This window comes from Syngnathus acus, chromosome 6 (genome assembly GCF_901709675.1).
Source record: "Syngnathus acus chromosome 6, fSynAcu1.2, whole genome shotgun sequence".
Classification (NCBI taxonomy): domain Eukaryota; kingdom Metazoa; phylum Chordata; class Actinopteri; order Syngnathiformes; family Syngnathidae; genus Syngnathus; species Syngnathus acus.
In genome coordinates, this window is record NC_051092.1 from 16,675,365 (window position 1) to 16,697,383 (window position 22,019).

Consider the following 22,019-nt stretch of genomic DNA (forward strand, 5'->3'; position numbering starts at 1 on the left):
ATTTGGTGATCTAACCCCCCAATTCCAACCCTTAATGCTGAGTGCCAAGCATTGGCAGGCAATGGGTCCCATTTTTATAGTCTTTGGTATGACCCGGCCGGATTACTTAAGTCCGTAAACGTAAAATTATTTCAGAAAAAAGATCATCTTTGGGAACAACCGGATGTTATTCTGCCGGTCAGTATCACTGCGCATGCAGTAGCAAACTCGATAGCGAAGAAATATGTGAGACTCTCAACGGGATCACCAATATTTGAGTGATGTTCTAGTTATTTATCACAATTAGTTTACCAAGTCTGTGTTTTGAGTTCCTCCAATAAACCCTGGTCCAAGCTGCACTTGGTCGCCCCGCTCCTTTCCACACTCCATCCGTGACAAGATTTTCTTCAAAAATTGTTGTATCATGATTTTCTTCAAAAAAAAAAAATTGTACCCATGTATAATGCGCACCCCAGATTTTAGGACAATAAATTAGTTAAGTTTTGCGCATTATACATGGAAAAAACGGTAGATTACACATTGATGACACACATGGCTTTGCTTCTCGACGCTCCTTCTAGAATGAATTAGCGTAGAGATCCGGGGTTGTTCTGTATTTATGCCAGTTTGTTCACAAAGAAGACAAGAGTTCTTGAGTACTGATGTTTACTGTGAGCTTAGCTTTCTTTTACATCACAGCCACACCGTAGAACTGGTGAGACAAACGAACATATAAACTTAGGTTTACAAAACATGCACATTAAATACAAAAGTAAAACATAAATACTACAAACCGGATTCGGTTGAAGTTGGGAAATTGTGTAAAATGTAAATAAAAACAAAATACAATGATTTGAAAATCCTTTTCAACCTATATTCAATTGAATTCACAACAAAGACAACATACTGTTTTTTTCCATGTATAATGTGCCCCCATGTATAATACGCACCCTAAAAATGGCATGTTGATGCTGGAAAAAAGCCTGTACCCATGTATAATACGCACCCAAATTTTGACTCCTACTTAAGTTTGTAAACGTAAAATTATTTCAGAAAAAAGATCATCTTTGGGAACAACCGGATGTTATTCTGCCGGTCAGTATCACTGCACATGCGCTAGCAAACTCAATAGCGAAGAAATGTTTCGGATTTGTGTAGGGTACATTGTGACAGCAAACGAGCAGGTGATCGAGCAAGCGTCTGATACGAGAGCATTGTGTTCGTATGGAGCGCGTTTGAAGTGAACAGCAGAGAAGAAAGTGCATCTGTAATGGCGGCCTCCGTATGATATCTGGATTAAAAAAAAAATAATAAAAAATAAAAATTGTACCCATGTATAATGCGCACCCCAGATTTTAGGACAATAAATTAGTTAAATTTTGCGCATTATACATGGAAAAAAACGGTATTTAATTCTCAAACTCATAAACTTTATTTTATTTTTCAAATAATTAACTTAGAATTTCATGGCTGCAACACGTGCAGTAGAAGTTGGGAAAGGGCATGTTTACCACGTCGTTACATCACCTTTCCTTTTAATAGCACTCAATAAACGTTTTGGAAGAGAGGAGACTAATTCTCTTAGCTTCTCATGTGGAACTCTTTCCCATTCTTGCTTGATGAACCGCTTCAAGCGGGCCAGGGGAGAACCTGGACTCCTTTACTTCGAAGCCACGCTGTTGTAACACGTGCAGAATGTGGCTTGGCATTATCTTGCTGAAATAAGCAGCGCCGTCCATGAAAAACACGTCGCTTGGACGGCAGCATATGTTGCTCCAAAATCTGTATGTACTTTTCAGCATTTATGTTGCCTTCACAGAAATGTAAGTCACCTATGCCATGGGAACTAATGCACCCCCATACCATCACAGATGCTGGCTTTTGAACTTTGCGTTGATAACAGTCCGGATGGTCCGCTTCCTCTTTGGTCCGGAGGACACGACGTCCAGTGTTTCTGGATGTGTTTCATAAACGGCTTTTGCTTTGCATGGTAGAGTTTTAACCCGCACTTACTGATGTAGTGACGAACTGTACTTACTGACAGTGGTTTTCTGAAGTTTTCCTGAGCCCATTTGGTGACATCTTTTACACCAGGGGTCACCAACTCCGGTCCTCAAGGGCGCCTATCCAGCCTGTTTTAGGTGCAGCCCTGCAACAACACACCTGATTCAAATGATCAGCTCATCAGGAAGCTCTATTAAGGCTGATAGCGATCCTGATTATTTGAATCGGGTGTGTTGCAGGGGGGATACATCTAAAACAGGCTGGATTGGCGCCCTTGAGGACCGGAGTTGGTGACCCCTGCTTTACACACTCATGTCGGTTTTGAAGGCAGTGCCGTCTGAGGGATCGAAGGTCAGGGTCATTCAGTCTTGGTTTCCGGCCGTGGCGCTTACATGCAGTGATTTCACCAGATGCTCTGAACCTTTTGATGATATTATGGACCGTAGATGTTGAAATCCCTAAATTCCTTGCAGTTTTGCTTTGAGAAATGTTCTTAAACTGTTCAACTATTTTCTCACGTAGTTGTGGACAAAGTGGTGAACCTCGCCCCATCCTTGCTTGTGAATGACTGAGCATGTTTGGGTAGGCTCTTTTTATACCCAATTATGGTACCCACCTGTTCCCAATTAGCCTGATCACATGTGGGATGTTCCAAATAGGTGTTTGAGCTTTTCTCAGCTTTCTCAGTATTTTTTGCCACTTTTCCCAACTTCTACTGGATGTGTTGCAGTTTTCTACGTTCTACGTAATTCTACGTTAATTATTTGGCAAAAAACAATTACCGTGTTTTTCGCACCAAAAGGCGCACTGGATTATAAGGTTCACCCTCATTAAATTTCTTATTTTAGAAATTATTTCATATATAGGGCGCACCGGATTAAAAGGCGCATAAAATAGAAGCTATACTGCAACAAACTGAGGTTGACTTGGGTTGCGGTATGCATCCACTAGCCAATAACCAATGAGCCCTCTGTAAACAATCGCGTTTCTCAAACTATTTCCTATAAATTGATCGGAACTGACTAAAGTTCGATCTAACACATTGGTACTGCTTACTTATGTTTCCCTTCCATATCGATCCGTAAATTTACTCGAAACATTAACGGAGCAGCCTATTTTGAGTTGAAATAGCCTCGTGCGTATAGCTGCTATCATTATAGCATTAGCCACCCGCAAACTCCCATGAGCCTCAGCTCGCAGACTCCCATGAGCCTCAGCAAAGTGTTGTGGCAGCCCCCTGTAAACAATCACGTTTCTCAAACTATCTCCTATAAAATGATCGGAACTGACTAAAGTTCGATCTAACACATTGGTACTGCTTACTTTTGTTTCCCTTCTATATCGATTCGTAAATTTACTCGAAACATTAACGGAGCAGCCTATTTTGAGATGAAATAGCCTCGTGCGTATAAAGTTAAAAAAGCAGCTATCATTATAGCATTAGCCACCCGCAAACTCCCATGAGCCTCAGCTCCGAACATAAACAACAATTTTATCGAACCATCTGTGTCACTCCAAATAATTAAATCGTTTGGAATCTTCGTCCTTTGTGTAAACACCGGCGCTTCTAATCCCGTAAGTGTGTGCGGTGTGCCGCTGATGTCAGTTGCAATTCAACTTGTTCCACAGGCCCATATAACTATATATAAACTATATATCAAACTATAATATAAACAACAATTTTATCGAACCATCCGTGTCACTCCAAATCATTAAATCCATCGAAATCTTCGTCCTGTCACTTAAAAAAAGAAAGAAAAAAAAAGCTGTTGACTCCGGAACTCCATGCGCCGCTGACGTCAGACTCGTCGTCAGTTGCAGCTCCATTTATTCCACAGATCTAAGTATATAACTATATTGTAGCATTACCAAAGTACCAGGCAAGACGTGGGTTTGGTAACCGGGTCTCTATTTCACAAAACAAGAGCTCAACATATGAGCCACACAGTGCTATAAGCAAGCGCCCTGGATCGCTCTTCCCGTCCCCATGCTTCCTTCACGGCCGTGCTAGACAATCGGAAACTACTGAAGTCTAACAACATAGACATTGCTACTCTAAATAAACTATATATCAACTAACTATAACATAAATAACAAGTTTATTGAACCATCTGTGTCACTCCAAATCATTACATCTCCTGACTCCGGAAGTCAGTGACTGGAACTCATTGTCAGCGAGGCTCCAATTATTCCACAGCCATAGTGCGCCCTCATGCGTTTTAAAGTGAAAATAAAATGTGAATTGATCAACTACACTTGAAGGTAATGTGTTAATGATCAAGTAAAAATTTGTGAATAATTACACATATAAGTCGCTCCTGAGTATAAGCCGCCCCCCCACCAAAACTATGAAAAAGAAACGCGACTTCTAGTCCGCAAAATACGGTATGTTTTGATAGATCTGATGCCACTGAACTCGTTGAGTGGTTGTAAGCTAAAAAATACTCACAAATGACTGAGTTATCACATCTCAAAAGCAGTGACATTTTTGGGACAAAATTAACGAAAGTCTATTAAAAAAAGAAGAAGAAAAAACAGGGTTAAAATCACCGGCTACAATGTGTACACCATTGGGGTGAGATTGTTGTAATGCATTTATGGTGTCAGACAATAGAGAGCTATGCTAGTGTTAGCATCGGGTGGAATGTAAGCAGCAGTGTTATCTCCCTGGGCAGGTACAATGGCCGTGATTTAACACAAATGTACTCTGTCCAATGACCAATGTGTGCGTGTGTAATTACTTATGTGTAACCGGTTCTTGTGCACGTACACACACAGACTGTTAGAGTGGTGCTCACTCTAACTTATTTTGCAAGAACCACATGGGAGACAATTAAGTCTTTTTGGGCACCTGCAGGCGGAGAGTCAATTCGTCGCTGTGCATACAGCGATGATCGAATGACGTCTGACTCTCTCCTCCTGCATGAGCATTTTTATTAAGAGAAACAGGGTGGGGGTGACAGTGGACTGGATAGGGAAGAGAAAACCCTTGACCTCTAGTCAAAGCATAGCAGGGGATGTTTTACGACATTGTGTAGGATGGGACAAGCTAGGTAATTTATTACTGGTTACACACCAACGTAAGCATAAAACTAATCTAGCTAGGTTATTTATTACTGGTTACATACATTCCAACATAATCATACGATCAAGATAGTTTGGAAAACCCTGACATATCCCTCCTGTTTTATCATATGATTATGTCAACCCGATCCACAAACATAAGCAAGAAAATATAAAGAAGAGCAGTAAAAATAATAAAAACACTAATAAAAAAGATCGACAAAAAAACAGAGATGACAGCGGACGGGTCGGGGATCGTGTATGGTGAAACATGACAAAAACAACAAACAATGATAGCAATAACTTCCAGTGAAGATGAGGTTTTTCCTCAATACTCCAGTTCAAACTTAGTGTGTGATCTAAAAACCTGCTGGCCGATGTTAAATCGCAGGAAAAGTCTCACACGGTCCCTCTGCCTTAGGCGACCAGAATGCTATCAATAAAAAACAAAAAAACAAAGCCACGATCCGTTCTGAATGAATTAGGTCCCGTCCAATGGTGCAGCCATGTTGGCAGGAGAGCCCTTACGCCTTGAACTGGCTCTCCCATCCTGGCACACAGCGGTGATGTCCAAAGCTCCCATCCAGTTTCCTCCTGGAGAGCAGTTGTCGTTGATGCATTCGTGGGTCTTGTTTTCTTGGATGAAACACGTGTAGTCCATTCCAGGTAGCCTTTTTGTTTAGGCCACTTGTGGCATCTGTCGTCCTCCAACAGTTACATTGGGATCAATCCAAAAGAGTTCAATCACAGATTCATTTCTGCGAGTCCAGGGCGGTAGGGGTAGCGTCGCTGACGGTGACAGCACGGTGTTGATAACTCCTCCCATGGATGCCATACATTTCGCTTCAGTGACATTCATTGCCTTGGCCTCCAAGTGAACTTGCGTGGAGGAAGGGGGGAGTTTTGAACACACATAACACCCCTCCTGTGTGTGGGCTCTCACAGTGAACTTGACGTACCGGTACCACGTGTTGGTTTCGTATGGGTTTCTGGGGACTCATGACCGGTCCTCAAAGTTCTCATCGTGTGACCATCGTTTTCCACGGTCAACATTATCACTTGGTCTGTTCAGATGAGTCCATAGACCATAGCATGCTCCAACCACAACGCAGCAGAGGATCCACCTGGCATCTGGAGCCCCGTTGCTACTAAGATGACAGGAACACCGAGACATACCCCCGCCTAGCGGAGTTGGGATCGTTGTTCGCAGACTTCGCCACCACCCCGAAATGAGGGGCCCAGCACTCCCTGTAGCTTGCAGTGGCTGAGGTGAATCCAGCTAGGTTGTTCAGCGATCTTCACTAAGGTGGGGGTAGTCAGCAAGACTTGGAATGGTCCCTCCCACCGTGGGCTGACCCAGTTCTTTCTTTTAATGACCTTGATGTAGACCCAGTCTCCTGGATTGATGGGGTTGTCGACCTGTGAGGAGGAAAGATCAGGCGGCAGTAAATTTGCATTGGACATATCTTTCAGTTTGAGGGTCCTGATCATATAAACTGCCATGGACTGTTCTTCATCTGCCCTTTGCAACTCTTGTAGTCAATTGTAATGCCCTTTTCAACGAGGCAGATAGGAGTGTTTGCGGGAAGAGTTTGAGCACTCCCTACTGATTCCTCCTAACCAAACACCGATCATGACAGGGGCTTTCCCATTTATTGCCTCCTGTCTTAAAGGAGATTCCCTTATCCATGCCGTCTTCTTCCTAACACATTCGCACCCACATAGGTTGTGCACATAAACGCACACACCCCGAGCGCGCACCCAAGGCTCAGACAAACGACTACAGCCTGACACAACTTTACAGAGATTACGCACGAACACAGAACACAGACAAAGGGATTCTATACATCTCTCATGTAGCTTCTTTTGATAGAACCTCCTATTGGTAACTGCGTAGCGGACTGTTTAGCATATAATCCCTTACTCAACTCCCTTGCTTCTACTTTTCCATGTCGGTGCAGTTGTAAGTGACCCCTATTGCAGTCAGACCCCTATTGTTAACTGCCGCCTTGTGCGACTCCTATGCATGATTGTGTGAAAGTCAAAAATTGAACGTATCCAACTTTCTGACCACCCAAACTCCACTGTGGGGCAACAAACTTACTATTTTATTGAGTAGGTACATTGAGGAACCTAGCTTCCTCTTGACTGAATTCACTTTAGTCCAAATGTCCTATTCTAAAATGTATATAACTCAACCTCTCCTTCTTGAGCCTGACGAGCCAAAATATCAGATGTTTCCTACCGTTTTAGCCTATTTGTTCTATCCAAATCTGTTCAGTCTCCGATTATAATGCTTTTCTCTGTAGCTCTACGCATTATTTAAATTTTTAACAAATCTCCTCAGTTCTGTCAAACCCAGTGCACAATGAAGCTCCCTTCCACTTTGAGCCAAGCTCCACCAAGTTTGGTAACGCCACAGCAAGGAGTGCGATTTGGTCGTCGGACACTTCAAGTCCATATCTTTTGCAGCACCTCACACTCTCAAGTTGGTGTTCTTTTGTTGTTGCTTCAGAGCCAACCCATCCATCACTCTCGAATGAGTCCATTGTTCAAATGAGTCCATTTTCATCATTGTGAGTTCCTCTGCTTCTCACTGTCTTTTCTCGTCCCCAAGGATGTCGTCTTTTCTCTGGAGTGTACTTGCCCCCCTCCAAGCACAACAACAGTCTTTCCTTGTCCTTGCCAAAGGTCAAAGATGCCTCAAAGCCAGGCACCGTTTTGTAGACGTCCACGGCTGCAGGCAGAGTCTCGGGATCGAGTTTCAGGGATCCTGGCACTGAGAGCGACAGACTGGGACATCAAACTTGTAACCAAATGTAGCTGCTGCTAGTAACGTTTGTTTACCAAACTTCAAATTCTCCTAGTAACAGTGATCTCGTCTTTATGTTGTAAGTCCTGCAACTCATCCTATTTTCGAGCTACGTTCTGTCTCTAGTTCCAATTTAATGGGACAGCACATTGTTTTTTCAGTATCATTATTCAAAATTAACGCATCGAGGTCTGCGTTCGACATCTAGCCCTGATCTATGTCTTGATCTCTCAAACGTTATTACTTGTGTCATGCTTGCTCAAAATGTGACTTAGAATATGGTGTTGTGAATTTCCAATCTCCCTGATCAAATTGGATCCCGCTTCTTAGCTCTTCTTTCTCATGCTCCTGTTAGCCTGCAATTGTCCAAATCAGTAATGTTGTTTTCTTTTAACGGTCTTTCTTTTGAACCTCTAAATCTCTCGTGTTGCTAACCTATCTACACCAGGAAGGGTCTTAAAGAAAGGACCAACAGATTACTCCCAATATCTCCTCATTATTTATGAGTTAGCCTCCCTTTCCTCACTCGGGTGCATATCTTGTCAGTTGTTAATGGAAACCAGATGTCTCGTGCCAATGAGATCATGGACCAAGGCCCAAACAATCCCGCACAAACCTGACCTGAAACATGACCCGGTCACACTTAGGCTTACTTGTGAGATATACATTGCATGATACCAGAATAGAAATTTACCACAGTATGACACTAAATGTATTAGAAAATCCATATGTCGTAAAGTGTTGTATTATTACTATCTTCCACTATCTGTCCTATTCACTCCCTCCTTCTGAGGCTTGGCAACGCCCATGCCTCACACCTTGACAAACATTCTGGGAGAATGTGTTCTTTACTACATATGATTCCATCATCAATTAATTTGATTTTCTTTCCAAAACGCTTCTCAATTTCCCAGTTCACACATCTTCTGGATGTGTTACTGGTTCTCCAGTTTTTTCTCTTGTTAATTATCAATCCAAAAGCTAAGTTTTTCTTTTTAGCATTTAACTTACTCAAAATCACTCTTTCATCAAAGTCGCTCTACTAATTTTCCATAGTAGTCGCCAACAACTTCAACCATTCAACCTGTATTTTCCTTTCATTCAGGGAATCATTCATCAATGCTCATTTGCATCTCACACACAGTCTCCAAAAAGGAGTCTTTGGTCTCAATTCATCCAAGCTCACCACACAACATTCATATACCATCTTCAACTCAAGGTTCCTGATAGAACAATCCATCAATCCAAAAAAACTCAACTCATAAAAACTACTGGCAAATTAATCTGAATTTTTTCTTTGTTTTTAAATTTAAAGAACTCAATCTCTCAGATTTAGCTTGCATATAGAAGTTTGTATAACTTTATAACATCATCAATCAATTATTCCTATTAAATGTAGCATTGCAATGTCGTAAATTCACAATTTTGCTTCTTCCAATTCCTGAAAGCATGTTCCGTCGTTTCTTTTTCAAATTTCTCATGAGGGCTCGACACTTAACATGCACTAGTGTGGATCAATTTCTGCTCGCAAACACATTTCTCTCTTTTCCTCTCATTTTTATCTTTCCAAATCGTTTCTGTTCTGCGGTGCAAATTGGATAGACCACAGTCTAGCAAATTTCTTTACACTAAATGTTTAGCCAATTTTCATCATTTTAACACACATGCACAGCTCTCGTGCGCGAAAGGTAGATCCCAGCACCAATGATTCGTCACAGGCTGGCCATTTCCTGTGGTCGATCATGAGCTGGTCCCTCCCACGCACACGAGGACAGCACATTCTAACTTTTTATTTATCTTCTAGAAGCAAGTTGCATTTATTTACCACTTGATTTGCAAATTTTAACTTTTCTGTACACACACAATTTGATCTCTGGTCATTGGGCATACAAACAGCATTGTCATACTTCTTGTATGGACAGGAGCTCTAATAATCCAAAAAATGTTCTAATAATCTGACAATGACATGTTTTGCTGTCATATGGGCATCTATTCTTTCTTTCTCTGTATTAGCATGAGGGGTCAAAGTAGAGGAAGCTTGTCATGCTGTAAATGTGACTTTTCCTCTGCCTCTTCCACCGCCCTTTGATTGGCACCGCTTTTTTTTTCTTTTTCTTTCTAAAACACTCTCTTGACCAGTGTCCACGTTTCCCACAGTTCCAACAGTTGTCAGAATCTGATGGGGGTTTTGAATTATACGGCGGCCTGCGGCCTTGTTGGTCTCTAACTCTTCCTCTGCCACTTTGGGAACTTTGGAAGAAGATTGTTGTATCTTCATCTAGATCATTACCATCATCATCTAGATGAAATACATCAGAACTTTTGCCTTTTTTTTAAGCAGCCTCATCACTTTTCACCTTTCTATTTATTTATTTTTTTCACATTTCAACTTTCCTTGTACTTAATACTTTTTCTTCCACTTCGGCATGTATTGCATACAATTAAGAAATCTACTCGCCATGAACTTCTCATCTCCTTCTAGAGCTAGAGATTTATCGTTCCTTTTTCCCATCTTAATTTTTAGTTTTTCCAGTTTTTCTTTCCAATCTTTTTTTCTTTTCTTTGAGGATCCTCAATGCAGGTTTAAATTGACCTTTCAACAAATTCTCTTTCTAGTCAATTTATCCTACCAGACACACTCTCAACCACACAAACACCAGCGCTTTGTATTTTTAGGCCTATCCAGGATGGGTGTAAAACCCTCCAACACCGCTTGGAGGAACGGACAGAAAAAAAGAATCTACGCCCTTCTTCAATTAGGAAAAAGAAACTCTGTTCTTTCTTAGCCCGCTCCTTCCACTGGGACTTGAACCCAAGCTGTTCTTTGGCCGGAGAAACGTACAAAGAAATATCTACACCCTTCTTTGATTAACAAAAAAGAAGCTCCGTGTTTCTTAGCACGTTCCTTCCACTGGGACTCTAACCCAAGCCAGATCCCTCAGCTTGGAAGAACAGACAAAGAAGAATCTACGCACTTCTTCGATGAACGAAAAAGAAGCTCTGCTTTTCTTAGTCTGTTACTTCCCCTGGGACTCGAACCCAAGCTATATTCCGTGCACCTCTACCTTTTACGCGTTTCACAACACAATCACACAACTTTAGGGCGTTAACTTACTTGTCCCCTGGTTCGTTGCACTGCCGGGTCCCGTCAATCCACCTCTGTCAGACGAAGGCAGACCTAAGATGCTGGCCCAGTGAAGAATTTCCTTCCCAGGTCTTTCTTTACCAGGTCCTCCTAATGGACGCTGGCCCGTCGACGGTGTGCAGCGTGTCGTCCTCCGTCAGCCAGATGGCGGGTATGAGAGGTCCCGGGTTTCGGCACCAAAATGTTAGAGTGGTGCTCACTCTAACTTATTTTGCAAGAACCACATGGGAGACAATTAAGTCTTTTTGGGCACCTGCAGGCGGAGAGTCAATTCGTCGCTGTGCATACAGCGATGATCGAATGACGTCTGACTCTCTCCTCCTGCATGAGCATTTTTATTAAGAGAAACAGGGTGGGGGTGACAGTGGACTGGATAGGGAAGAGAAAACCCTTGACCTCTAGTCAAAGCATAGCAGGGGATGTTTTACGACATTGTGTAGGATGGGACAAGCTAGGTAATTTATTACTGGTTACACACCAACGTAAGCATAAAACTAATCTAGCTAGGTTATTTATTACTGGTTACATACATTCCAACATAATCATACGATCAAGATAGTTTGGAAAACCCTGACACAGACCACCCCTTCTGCTCTTACCGGAGTCTCTGTTGCGTTCCCATCGATATAGTGAGCAGCCTGCTAGCTGTACAGTCTGGTCCGGGACCCGTGAGTTTAGCCACGTTTCCGATATGACAGACACACAACAGTCTCGGGCGTGGCGAGTTCCCTCCATGAGCAGATGCATCTCATCCATTTTGTTGATTAGGGACCGGGCATTTGTGACAAACATACTGGTTTATGTGGATTCCTCCTTAGCCCACCGGAGTGGCAGCCCCGCTTTTGTTGCCTTCTCTGCCTCCGGCATCTTCTAGCTCCAATAACAGTCCACAAAGGGCCCGGTGTTCTGGCTATCTCGTTCGGGATGTTGTACATGTGGTGGAAATCCTCAGAAAGGTTAGGGAACTTGGATGTTATCTGGTCCAAGACATTCAGTAAGTCCTGGCAATTGGAGTTGAGCGAGTTGACGTACACGAAACAAAAGATTAACAAAACAAACATGGAGCTGCGAGCCACTGCGTCTGTGCACACTGCCATCATAACATAAAGCCAGGGTGGTAGTAGAAAATGCCTTTGGCTGTCTTAAAGGAATATGGCAACAGTTGAAATGTAATGATTGTGACGCTTGCTAAATTAATGATTGACTTGCTGTGCCCTTCACAATGTTTGTTTGTCATCTTTTAATGAAGGTTACAGTCATCAGGTTGTTGAAGATTGTGGTTTGTAGGTACAATTTGCTCTGGTGCAAATTCTGAATTCAACACATAATTAGGGGTACGACGAATAGTGAAAATAAAAGGATGTCACTAAATGTCTTTAAGTCTGCATTAATTTTTCCAACACTATTTCTTCATTATTAACCCATCCACAGAATTACTTATATCAAGATGACATCCTATTGACTGGTTGATGTACTTGAGTAATGTGGGTTCCTACAGGTTTCTTCTTGTTATCCATAACAGTCCCAAGATATTAATAATTTTCCACTTTATAGCTGCTTACAGCGCTTTTTAGAGTCTCTTATTCCGCTGGTCCATCATCACTTCAGGGATGTTTTGTATGATAAGTAGAAATGTGATCTTATGCTTTCTCTCACAGGTGACTAGAAACATGAGCCAGGTGACCAAGGCGCTTGACAAAGCTCTGAACTCAATGGATCTTCAAAAGGTCTCTGCTGTCATGGATAAGTTTGAAAGCCAAGTTCAGAATCTTGATGTCCACACCTCAGTAAGTGACTGCAGCCTCTGTACATCCGCTTGCATCTTGTTCTGTGTCGTCAAGTATTTGGTGTGCTTTGAACTGTCTTTGTAGACATTCTACTGAAGGCATATGAGGACATAGTATAGTCATGTGTAGTTCAATTTGTGTTTGTTTTACCAACACAAGGTAATGGAGGATTCCATGAGCTCTGCAATGACACTGACAACACCACAAGAACAGGTGGATGACTTGATCCACCAAATAGCAGAGGAAAGTGGCCTGGAGGTGATGGACCAGCTCAGCAAATTGCCCGCAGGAGCCACCTCAGTGGGTGCAGAGACTTCACGCAGCCAAGAGAAGGAAGACCAGCTTTCTAGACGGTAAGGGCTACACACCATTAGGTAACTAAACGAAGCATGGTTGTATATTCATTACTTCTATCCAGGGCTGTGGACTCGGTTCGGACTCGGGGACTCTGACTCGGTCGGACTCGGTCATTTTTGCCGGACTCGGAATCGGACTCGGTGCTGATTTTGACCGAGTCCACCGAGTCCGACAATAAAAAAAAAGAGGCAAGACGCAGCCAGAGAGTGTCAGGTTACAGTCAGCGCGGTAGGAGTTGGAAGAAGCAGTAAAAACTCCACCAAACTCGTCGTAATGACCCGTGATATATGTTATATCCTTACTATTTTCCAGGTTCTTAGATAGCAAGAATAGGTCGGACAACGACGTGAATGATAACTGCTTTATTCCTTACTCACAGTGCGTTCACAGGGCGTACCAGAACAACACAGAATGCCCATCCCACTTCCGGGGTTTTTCTACTACGGAATTTGAGTTAGCCCAAAATACACAACATCTCTTCCCCTCTTACAATGAACGTGCTATATGCATGAACAACATAGTCTTATGCACCTATAACTTGACATCTTCAAGATCTATCAATAACTACCATTAAACAATTATCATATATGGTCCAGACAATTATGACAATAATATTCCCATGAAACCTTAACTTTTGGTGAGGGTGGACTACCTCGAATTATACCGAATTATAGCGAAAAACCGATGTCGTACGGCGTCAACACTATGTTGTTTTCAATAAAAACATGAAGAACTCACGTTTGCGTCAGTCAATTTTAATTTTTATAAAGGATTATTCTCATTTGATGTCTTTAAATTCATCCGCGTTCTGCCATTGAAGCGGGGTGCATTCAAAGACCAGTCGTACAGACGGAAACGTTTTGTGATCAAATCTTTCATAACGAGAATGATTTGAGTGAATTGATTTGAATGAAATTGAGAAGAAATTTCAGTTCTGAAGGCTCCTTTTGTCCCAAGCAAAGTGACAGATGGTGGGGAGGGGGGATAAAAATTGTAAAATCAATTCACTCAAATCATTCTCATTATGAAAGATTTGATCACAAAACGTGTGTGGCTTTTTCTTAAATGAACACGTTTGACATTGCTATCGTGTCAGCTTTTAATTATATTGCGCTGTCATGTTAAAGCAAATTAATAAATGCAACAATATTAATTTGCTTTGAAAATACCTGAGTAATAAAATAAAATGGATGGATGGATGAATGATGATCACAATTAAGTATAAAGTCTCCTTTGTAATATATACTCCTTGTAGCCTGTACGCAAAAAGAGGAGTTTCTTTGCATCGAGGTTTATGCAAAGAGCTCACGTAATTATATTGTTGCGTTTTGGTGAAGTGAATGAGTGTTCCGTCTGTACGACTGGTCTTTGAATGCACCCCGCTTCAATGGCAGAACGCGGATGAATTTAAAGACATCAAATGAGAATAATCCTTTATAAAAATTAAAATTGACTGACGCAAACGTGAGTTCTTCATGTTTTTATTGAAAACAACAGTGCTGACGCCGTACGACATGGGTTTTTTGCTTTCCAAATAAGGGGTCGTCACTAATTATTTGTGTTTAGATAAATGTCTGAGCTATAATGGTGTAATTAATGATTAAAACTTGAAAGTATCTGTTTATTGTATTCGTTTATATGTTTAATAAAGACAAAGCCATCACAAAACTGTTGTAATTATTTAGATTTTGATCTAAATTAGCCTTGAATAAAGACTAAGCAGTCACATGAATTAACTGAAAAAATGGACAGCCGGACTCGGACTCGGACTCATGGTCAAGAGGCCGGACTCAGACTCGGACTCGGTGCAAAAATCCGACCGCGTCCACAGCCCTACTTCTATCTGCCTGTCATGTTACACATGTATCAGTAGGTACATGTAACAATAGCCCTCTGTGTGACGTGACCTTACCATGATAGAGGGACTTGTGTCCCAATGATTCCGGGAGTTAAAGTGTCTGGGGCTTTATGCCCCTAGCAGCGTCACCCAAGGCAAACAGATCCTAGGTGAGGGACCAGACAAAGCACAGTTCAAATGACCCCTAAATGAACCTAGTTTTCCCATCCCGGGCGTGGGTCACTGGGGCCTCCACAGGCCTGGAGATGGGACTCGGTGGCGAGCGCTAAGGGCACAGCCCAAAAAAAGCAACGTGGGTCCCATGGACTCACCACCTAGGGGAGGGCCAAAAGGGTTGGGTGCCTTGTGACCTGGGCGCCAGCCAAAGGCGGGGACCTTGGTAGTCCAATACCTGGCTACGAAGCTACAGTGCTGGCCAAAGGTATTGGCACTGCCGCTATTCTGTCAGATAATGCTCAATTTCTTCCAGAAAATGATTGCAATTAAAAATGATTTGGTATTATTATCTTCATATGTTTTGCTTGCAATGAAAAGACACAAAAGAGAATGGGAATAGAGTCAAATCAATTCTCATTTTACACAAAATTCCAAAAATGGGCCAGACAAAAGTATTGGCACCCTTAGCCTAATACTTGGTAGCTCAACCTTTAGACAAAATAACTGAGAACAATCGCTTCCGGTAACCACCACTGAGTTTCTTACAATACTCTGCTGGAATTTTAGACCATTCTTCTTTGGCAATCTGCTCCAGGTCCCTGAGATTTGAAGGGTGCCTTCTCCAAACTGCCATTTTGAGATCTCTCCACATGTTCTATGGGATTCAGGTCTGGACTCATTGGTGGCCACTTTAGAAGGCTCCGGTGCGTTCTCTCAAACCATTTTCTAGTGCTTTTTGAATGTGTCTGGGGTCATTGTCTTGCTGAAAGACCCATGACCTCTTAGGGAGACCCAGTTTCTCACACTGGGTCCTACATTACGCTGCAAAATTTGCTGGTAGTTTTCAGACTTCATAATGCCATGCACACAGTCAAGCAGTAGCAAAGCCACCCCAAAACATCAGGGAACCTCCGCCATGTTTGACTTTTGGGACCAAGTTATTTTCTTTGAAGGCCTCGTTTTTCCTGTAAACTCTGTGTTGATACCTTTTCCCAAATAGCTCTATTTTTATCTCATCTGACCAGAGAACCTTCTTCCAAAACGTTTTTGCCTTTCTCAGGTAAGTTTTGGAAAATTCCAGCCTGGGTTTTTTATGTCTCTAGGTCAGAAGTGGGGTCTTCCTGGGTATCCTACGATTGACACTGTTTTCAACGCCGATGGATACTATGGTTCCAAACCCTCGGACTGCAGGACAGCTTGAACTTGTTTGGATGTTAGTCGAGGTTCTTTATCCACTATCCGCACAATCTTTCGATGAAATCTCGTCAATTTTTTCTTTTCTGTGTACAAACTGGATTCGGTTGAAGTTGGGAAATTGTGTAAAATGTAAATAAAATCAAAATACAACAATTTGAAAATCCTTGTCAACCCCTATTCAATTGAATACACTACAAAGAGACCATATTTAATGTTCAAACTGATAAACTTAATTGGTTTTTGCCAAATAATAATTAACTTCGAATTTCATGGCTGCAACACTTCCAGTAGAAGTTGGGAAAGGTGGCAAAAAATACTGAGAAAGCTGAGAAAAGCTAATCAAACACCTATTTGGAACATCCCACATGTGATCAGGCTAATTGGGTACCATGATTGGGTATAAAAGGAGCCTCCCCAAACATGCTCAGTCATTCACAAGCAAGGATGGGGCGAGGTTCACCCCTTTTGTCCACAACTGCGTGAGAAAATAGTTGAACAGTTTAAGAACAACATTTCTCAAAGCAAAATTGCAAGGAATTTAGGGTTTTCAACATCTACGGTCCATAATATCATCAAAAGGTTCAGAGCATCTGGTGAAATCACTGCACGTAAGCGCCACGGCCGGAAACCAAGACTGAATGACTGTGACCTTCGATCCCTCAGACGGCACTGCCTTAAAAACCGACATGAGTGTGTAAAGCAGGGGTGTCCAAACTACGGCCCGCGGGCCAGTTTTTATTGGCCCGCAGCAAAGAAGAAGTACTGGGCAGGCTAACGAGTTAGCGGAAATATGCTAATTCGCGATCGTGCTAACACGCGCAAACGGACCTCTAAAGGAAATTAAACGAACATTTGGAGCAATACTACATTGTTGTAAAGGTTCGACACGTGATCATTCATTTCTCTTGTTAGGAGACACACTTACATCGCCAATGACTCCTGTACCACTGTAACCGACATATGTACAAGAACCTAAAAAAGGAAGTGGTATCGCCTGAAAACGGCCTTCAAAATAAATCACCCTACCTCAAATCAAAGCATGGCTGAATAACATAAATAACATGGAGAATTCTTAACACAAACTGTAAATATGTTTTTAGAACAACTTTTTTTATTATACATTTTTTTATAACAAGGTAGAAGTGTACATACTGTAAATATGTTCTTAGAACTCTTTTATTATTATAACAATTTTCTATAACAAGGTACAACACTGTAAATATGTTTTTAGAACTCTTATTATAATCTGAGACTCTATCAGACTAAACATGCGAACACAAACGACCAGCTAACAGGGAGTGACCGCGCTGATAAAGTGAAGCCGCTCCAAGCTGAACTGGCATCACAACAGCGATTCTTCACACGGGACTGAGTCAAAAATAAATATTACTAAAGCAAGCTACGAAGTGGCCATGTTAAGACTGTTGATGTTATGGACCTGTAGACCTGACACAAACTATTATTTTCTGAAAGATAATGTACCGTAATTTTCGGACTATAAGTCGCGGTTTTTTTCATAGTTTGGGTGGGGGGGCGACTTATACTCAGGAGCGACTTATATATGTTTTTTTTCCCCAAAATTTTCAAAAAAAATAAATAAAGTGAAACCGCGATAAACGAACCGCAATGTAGCAAGGGATTACTGTAATTTGAATTTCAAGTGACGACAGCAGCGCGACGTCGCGTCAGCAGCAGCTCCGTCGAGTCAATCCTTGTCCTTTATGTAAACAACCGCCGCGCTGCTGACGCGGCGTCGTGCTGCCTCGTCGTTATTCCACAGATCTACTATATATGGTCAGCAGCGCGACCGCGCGTCAGCAGCGCGGCGGTTGTTTACATAAAGGACAAAGATTGACTCGACGGAGCTCTCTTTCACTTCCGTGGATTGAAGTCGGGGGCCGGCGCTCGGCCGGGTGGCTGTCCAGGGACGGTGGATGGGGCTCGGACAATGCTTTTACGCACGCCCGGTCCTACTCTACCGAGCTGTCTTTCACCTCCGTGGTTGGAAGTCGAGGGCCGGCGCTCGGCCGGGGACGGTGGATGGGGCTCGGTCATGGCTTTTACGCACGCCCGGTACTATTCTATGGAGCTCTCTTCCATTTCCGTGGCTGGAAGTCCACGCCGCCACACGCCTGTAAGTTTGTTTTGTTAAATAAAGAGCCGTTTACCAAACCCACGTCTTTCCTTGAACTTTGTTAACGCTACAATATAGTTATATAGTAGATCTGTGGAATAACGACGAGGCTGACGTCGGGGCGCACGCGCGGCGATGTTGACAAAGGACGAGGAATTTGATCGATGGATTTAATGATTTAGAGTGCACAGATGGTTTGATAACATTATTGCTTATATAATAGTTATTTGATATATAATTTATATATCGTTATATGGGCCTGTGGAATATTTTGAAATGCAACCGCCATCAGCTGCGCGCACCCGGCCGGCATTGTTGACATAAAGGACGATCGATTGATTTAATGAATTGGAGTGACACAGATGGTTTTATAAACGTGTTATTTATGTAATAGTTTTTTGAATAACTCTGAATTTTACGTGAGGGCCGTTCTCAGCTCTTAGTTTGTGTTTGTCACGTTAGCATACCTATCGTTTAGCCTGTTGTTGCTCGTTCATGACTTTCTTGGTGTTGGATTTTGTCGAATAAATTGCCCCCCAAAATGCGACTTATACTCCGGAGCGACTTATATGTTTTTTTTCACTTTTTTGGGCATTTTATGGCTGGTGCGACTTATACTCCGGTGCGACTTATAGTCCGAAAATTACGGTAAATGACAAGAGCAAAATTCACTAGTTTTAAGTTTTAATAATAACAGACAACTTTGCATTACTTATAACTCCCGTTTAAAATGTTCGTGAGGCAAAAGTAATTTTAAACTCATGTAAATTTAAGGTATTTCATACAGTTTGTTCAATGTTATCTGACTCTTCAGATATGAATGAAAGGCAGAATTTGTGTTTTTAGAGTTGTTCACATCTGCCTGAGTGACTCATATTTGGTTATTTTGTCATTTGAAAAATAAAGACAATTGTGACAATGAAATTTGTTTTATAACAGTGTGTATTTGCATGACATTTTTGTAGTTAAAAAATGTCCGAAAAAACTATTGGCCCCCGGGCCCCTTCACTTTATCAAATCTGGCCCTCCTTGCAAAAAGTTTGGACAGCCCTGGTGTAAAGGATATCACCAAATGGGCTCAGGAAAACTTCAGAAAACCACTGTCAGTAAGTGCAGTTCGTCACTACATCAGTAAGGGTTAAAACTCTACCATGCAAAACAAAAGCCGTTTATGAACAACACCCGGAAACGCCGCCGGGTTCTCTGGGCCCGAGCTCATGTAAAATGGACTGATGCACAATGAAAAAGTATCTGATGAGTCCACTTTTCAAATTGTTTTTGGAAACACTGGAAGTTGTGTCCTCCGGACCAAAGAGTAAGCGGATCATCCGGACTGTTATCAACGCAAAGTTCAAAAGCCAACTTCTGTGATGGTATGGGGGTGCATTAGTTCCCATGGCATAGGTGACTTACATTTCTGTGAAGGCAACATAAATGCTGAAAAGTACCGTATTGGCCCGAATATAGACGATGTTTTTTGCATTGAAATAAGACAAAGAAAAAGTGCGGGTCGTCTTACATTCGGGGTCTAGACAATATAACCATTCACAACACTAGATGGCAACAGATACCTTTAAAGCGAAGTTCACCCCGCCTTACGTCTCGCGTGAGTTACCTCAGCTTATCGCGATTGTTGGAGCTTGTGCGTGTAAGTTAAAGGTTGCAGGTATCGACTACCGTTTTTTTCCATGTGTAATGCGCCCCCATGTATAATACGCACCCTAAAAATGGCATGCCGATGCTGGAAAAAAGCCTGTACCCGTGTATAATACGCACCCAAATCTTGACTCCTACTTAAGTCCGTAAACGTAAAATTATTTCAGAAAAAAGATCATCTTTGGGAACAACCGGATGTTATTCTGCCGGTCAGTATCACTGCGCATGCGCTAGCAAACTCGATAGCGAAGAAATGTTTCGGATTTGTGTAGGGTACATTGTGGCAGCAAACGAGCAGGTGATCGAGCAAGCGTCTGATACGAGAGCATTGTGTTCGTATGGAGCGTGTTTGAAGTGAACAGCAGAGAAGAAAGGAACAAGGCAAAGTGTTGTGAAATAAAATATTACCTGTAATACGCATTTAGGTAGAGAACTGAACTCTCGCTCTTTATATAGCTGACGTGTCTTGCGCAACCGTTCTGCGCATCTGTAATGGCGGCCTCCGTATGATATCCGGTTTGCGATGGAGATTAAAAAACAAACAATATTTGACAATAACACACCATCAAGGATTGCATCATCGCATCAAACGATGTGTCGTCAATTATGAATTTTACTGACTAAGTGTGTTGGGCAGGATGGCTGAATGTGATGCGCGATTGACAACAAACAAGAAGAAAGGTGATTTCAAGTTTTATTTCGAGGGAGATTTTCTTCTTCAAAATAATAACAGCAATAAATAATATTCAATTCAAAGTAATCAGCAACATGAACTCAGGAGCACAATATATAAAAGGTTTTAACCGACAAAACAAAAATGAAAAAAACAATTTGTGCTCAAAATGAGCCAGCATGACTGAGCCTATATCCACGGCTGCAGGTAGTATCAGTTCTTCTGCAACGGCGTGTTTTTTTCTTGCACTGAGCAATTTGGTGCTGCTTTATATGATGCTTACAGTGCTTGTTGATTGACTGAAGTAGCATTCACAAAGTGAAATGATTGTTGGCAATATTCAGACCGTTTTCGCTGAAAAACCTCAAGCATCTTATCAGCGTGATTGGGGTGCAATGACTTTATAAGTGCCGCCTTAATTTATTTGGCTTCATACTGTCTGCTGCCAACATGGTCAGTAAGGCACAGTAAACACACCGGTCTTTCCTCGTCTCCCATCGTAGTCACACTGAAGCCGAGCGCTTCGGCGCGTCGTCATATTTCCTTGTCTTAGCTTTCGTGTGACTCTCAATTCTCTTATCTCCGTCTCTCTCCGCCGTTCTTTTCAATATTTTTCCATGGTGTCCCACTGCACTTTTTATCGCCTGCTCTGTGCTGTGTGTTCGTATGTTCCGTGCGCTCTACACTGTAGACTCTACAGTGTAGACTCTACAGCAGGGGTCACCAACACGGTGCCCGCGGGCACCAGGTCGCCTGTGAGGACCGCATGAGTCGCCCACAGGACTGTTCTAAAATTCGCTCAAATAGCAACACTTGTCAGTGAGCTGCATCTATTTACAGTCGAACCTCGGTTTTCGAACGTCCCGGTTCTCGAACAAATCGGAATTCTAACAAAAAATTCGAGATTTTTTTGCTTCGGTTGTCGAGCAAAATTCGGAGGTCGAACCTCGCGAGATGAGCCGGGAGGACCCGAGAAAACCCGACCGCGCGGCCCGGATGCCAACTGACTCCGTTGGTAATAATAACACATAGTGAAAGCCAAATTGAGCAAATTGGCTATTTCAGAAGTGTGTGTCAAACTGGTAGCCCTTTGCCTTAATCAGTACCCAGGAAGTAGCTCTCGGTTTAAGAAAGGTTGGTGACCCCTGCTCTACAGTGTAGAGCGACTATTCCTTGCGCACACTCTTCCAGTGATACC

At 42.3% G+C, this 22,019-nt stretch overlaps 1 protein-coding gene and 1 long non-coding RNA gene across 3 annotated transcripts in view; one reads left to right on the forward strand and one right to left on the reverse strand.

The window, feature by feature from the left end:
• Positions 1 to 22,019, forward strand: part of chmp1a (charged multivesicular body protein 1A) — a 59,224-nt gene that overhangs the window by 30,665 nt on the left and 6,540 nt on the right. For both annotated transcript variants that reach the window (XM_037253766.1, XM_037253765.1), the window contains 2 exons: positions 12,662 to 12,790; positions 12,950 to 13,143. In XM_037253766.1, the coding sequence (XP_037109661.1) occupies positions 12,662 to 12,790; positions 12,950 to 13,143 (323 nt within the window). The remainder of the gene's footprint in view (positions 1 to 12,661; positions 12,791 to 12,949; positions 13,144 to 22,019) is intronic.
• On the reverse strand, positions 1,792 to 16,520 carry LOC119124109. The gene is made up of 3 exons (XR_005098173.1): positions 16,507 to 16,520; positions 7,121 to 7,125; positions 1,792 to 1,933 (listed from the first exon to the last, which is right to left on the reverse strand). It is a non-coding gene; the product is annotated as an uncharacterized LOC119124109 (long non-coding RNA).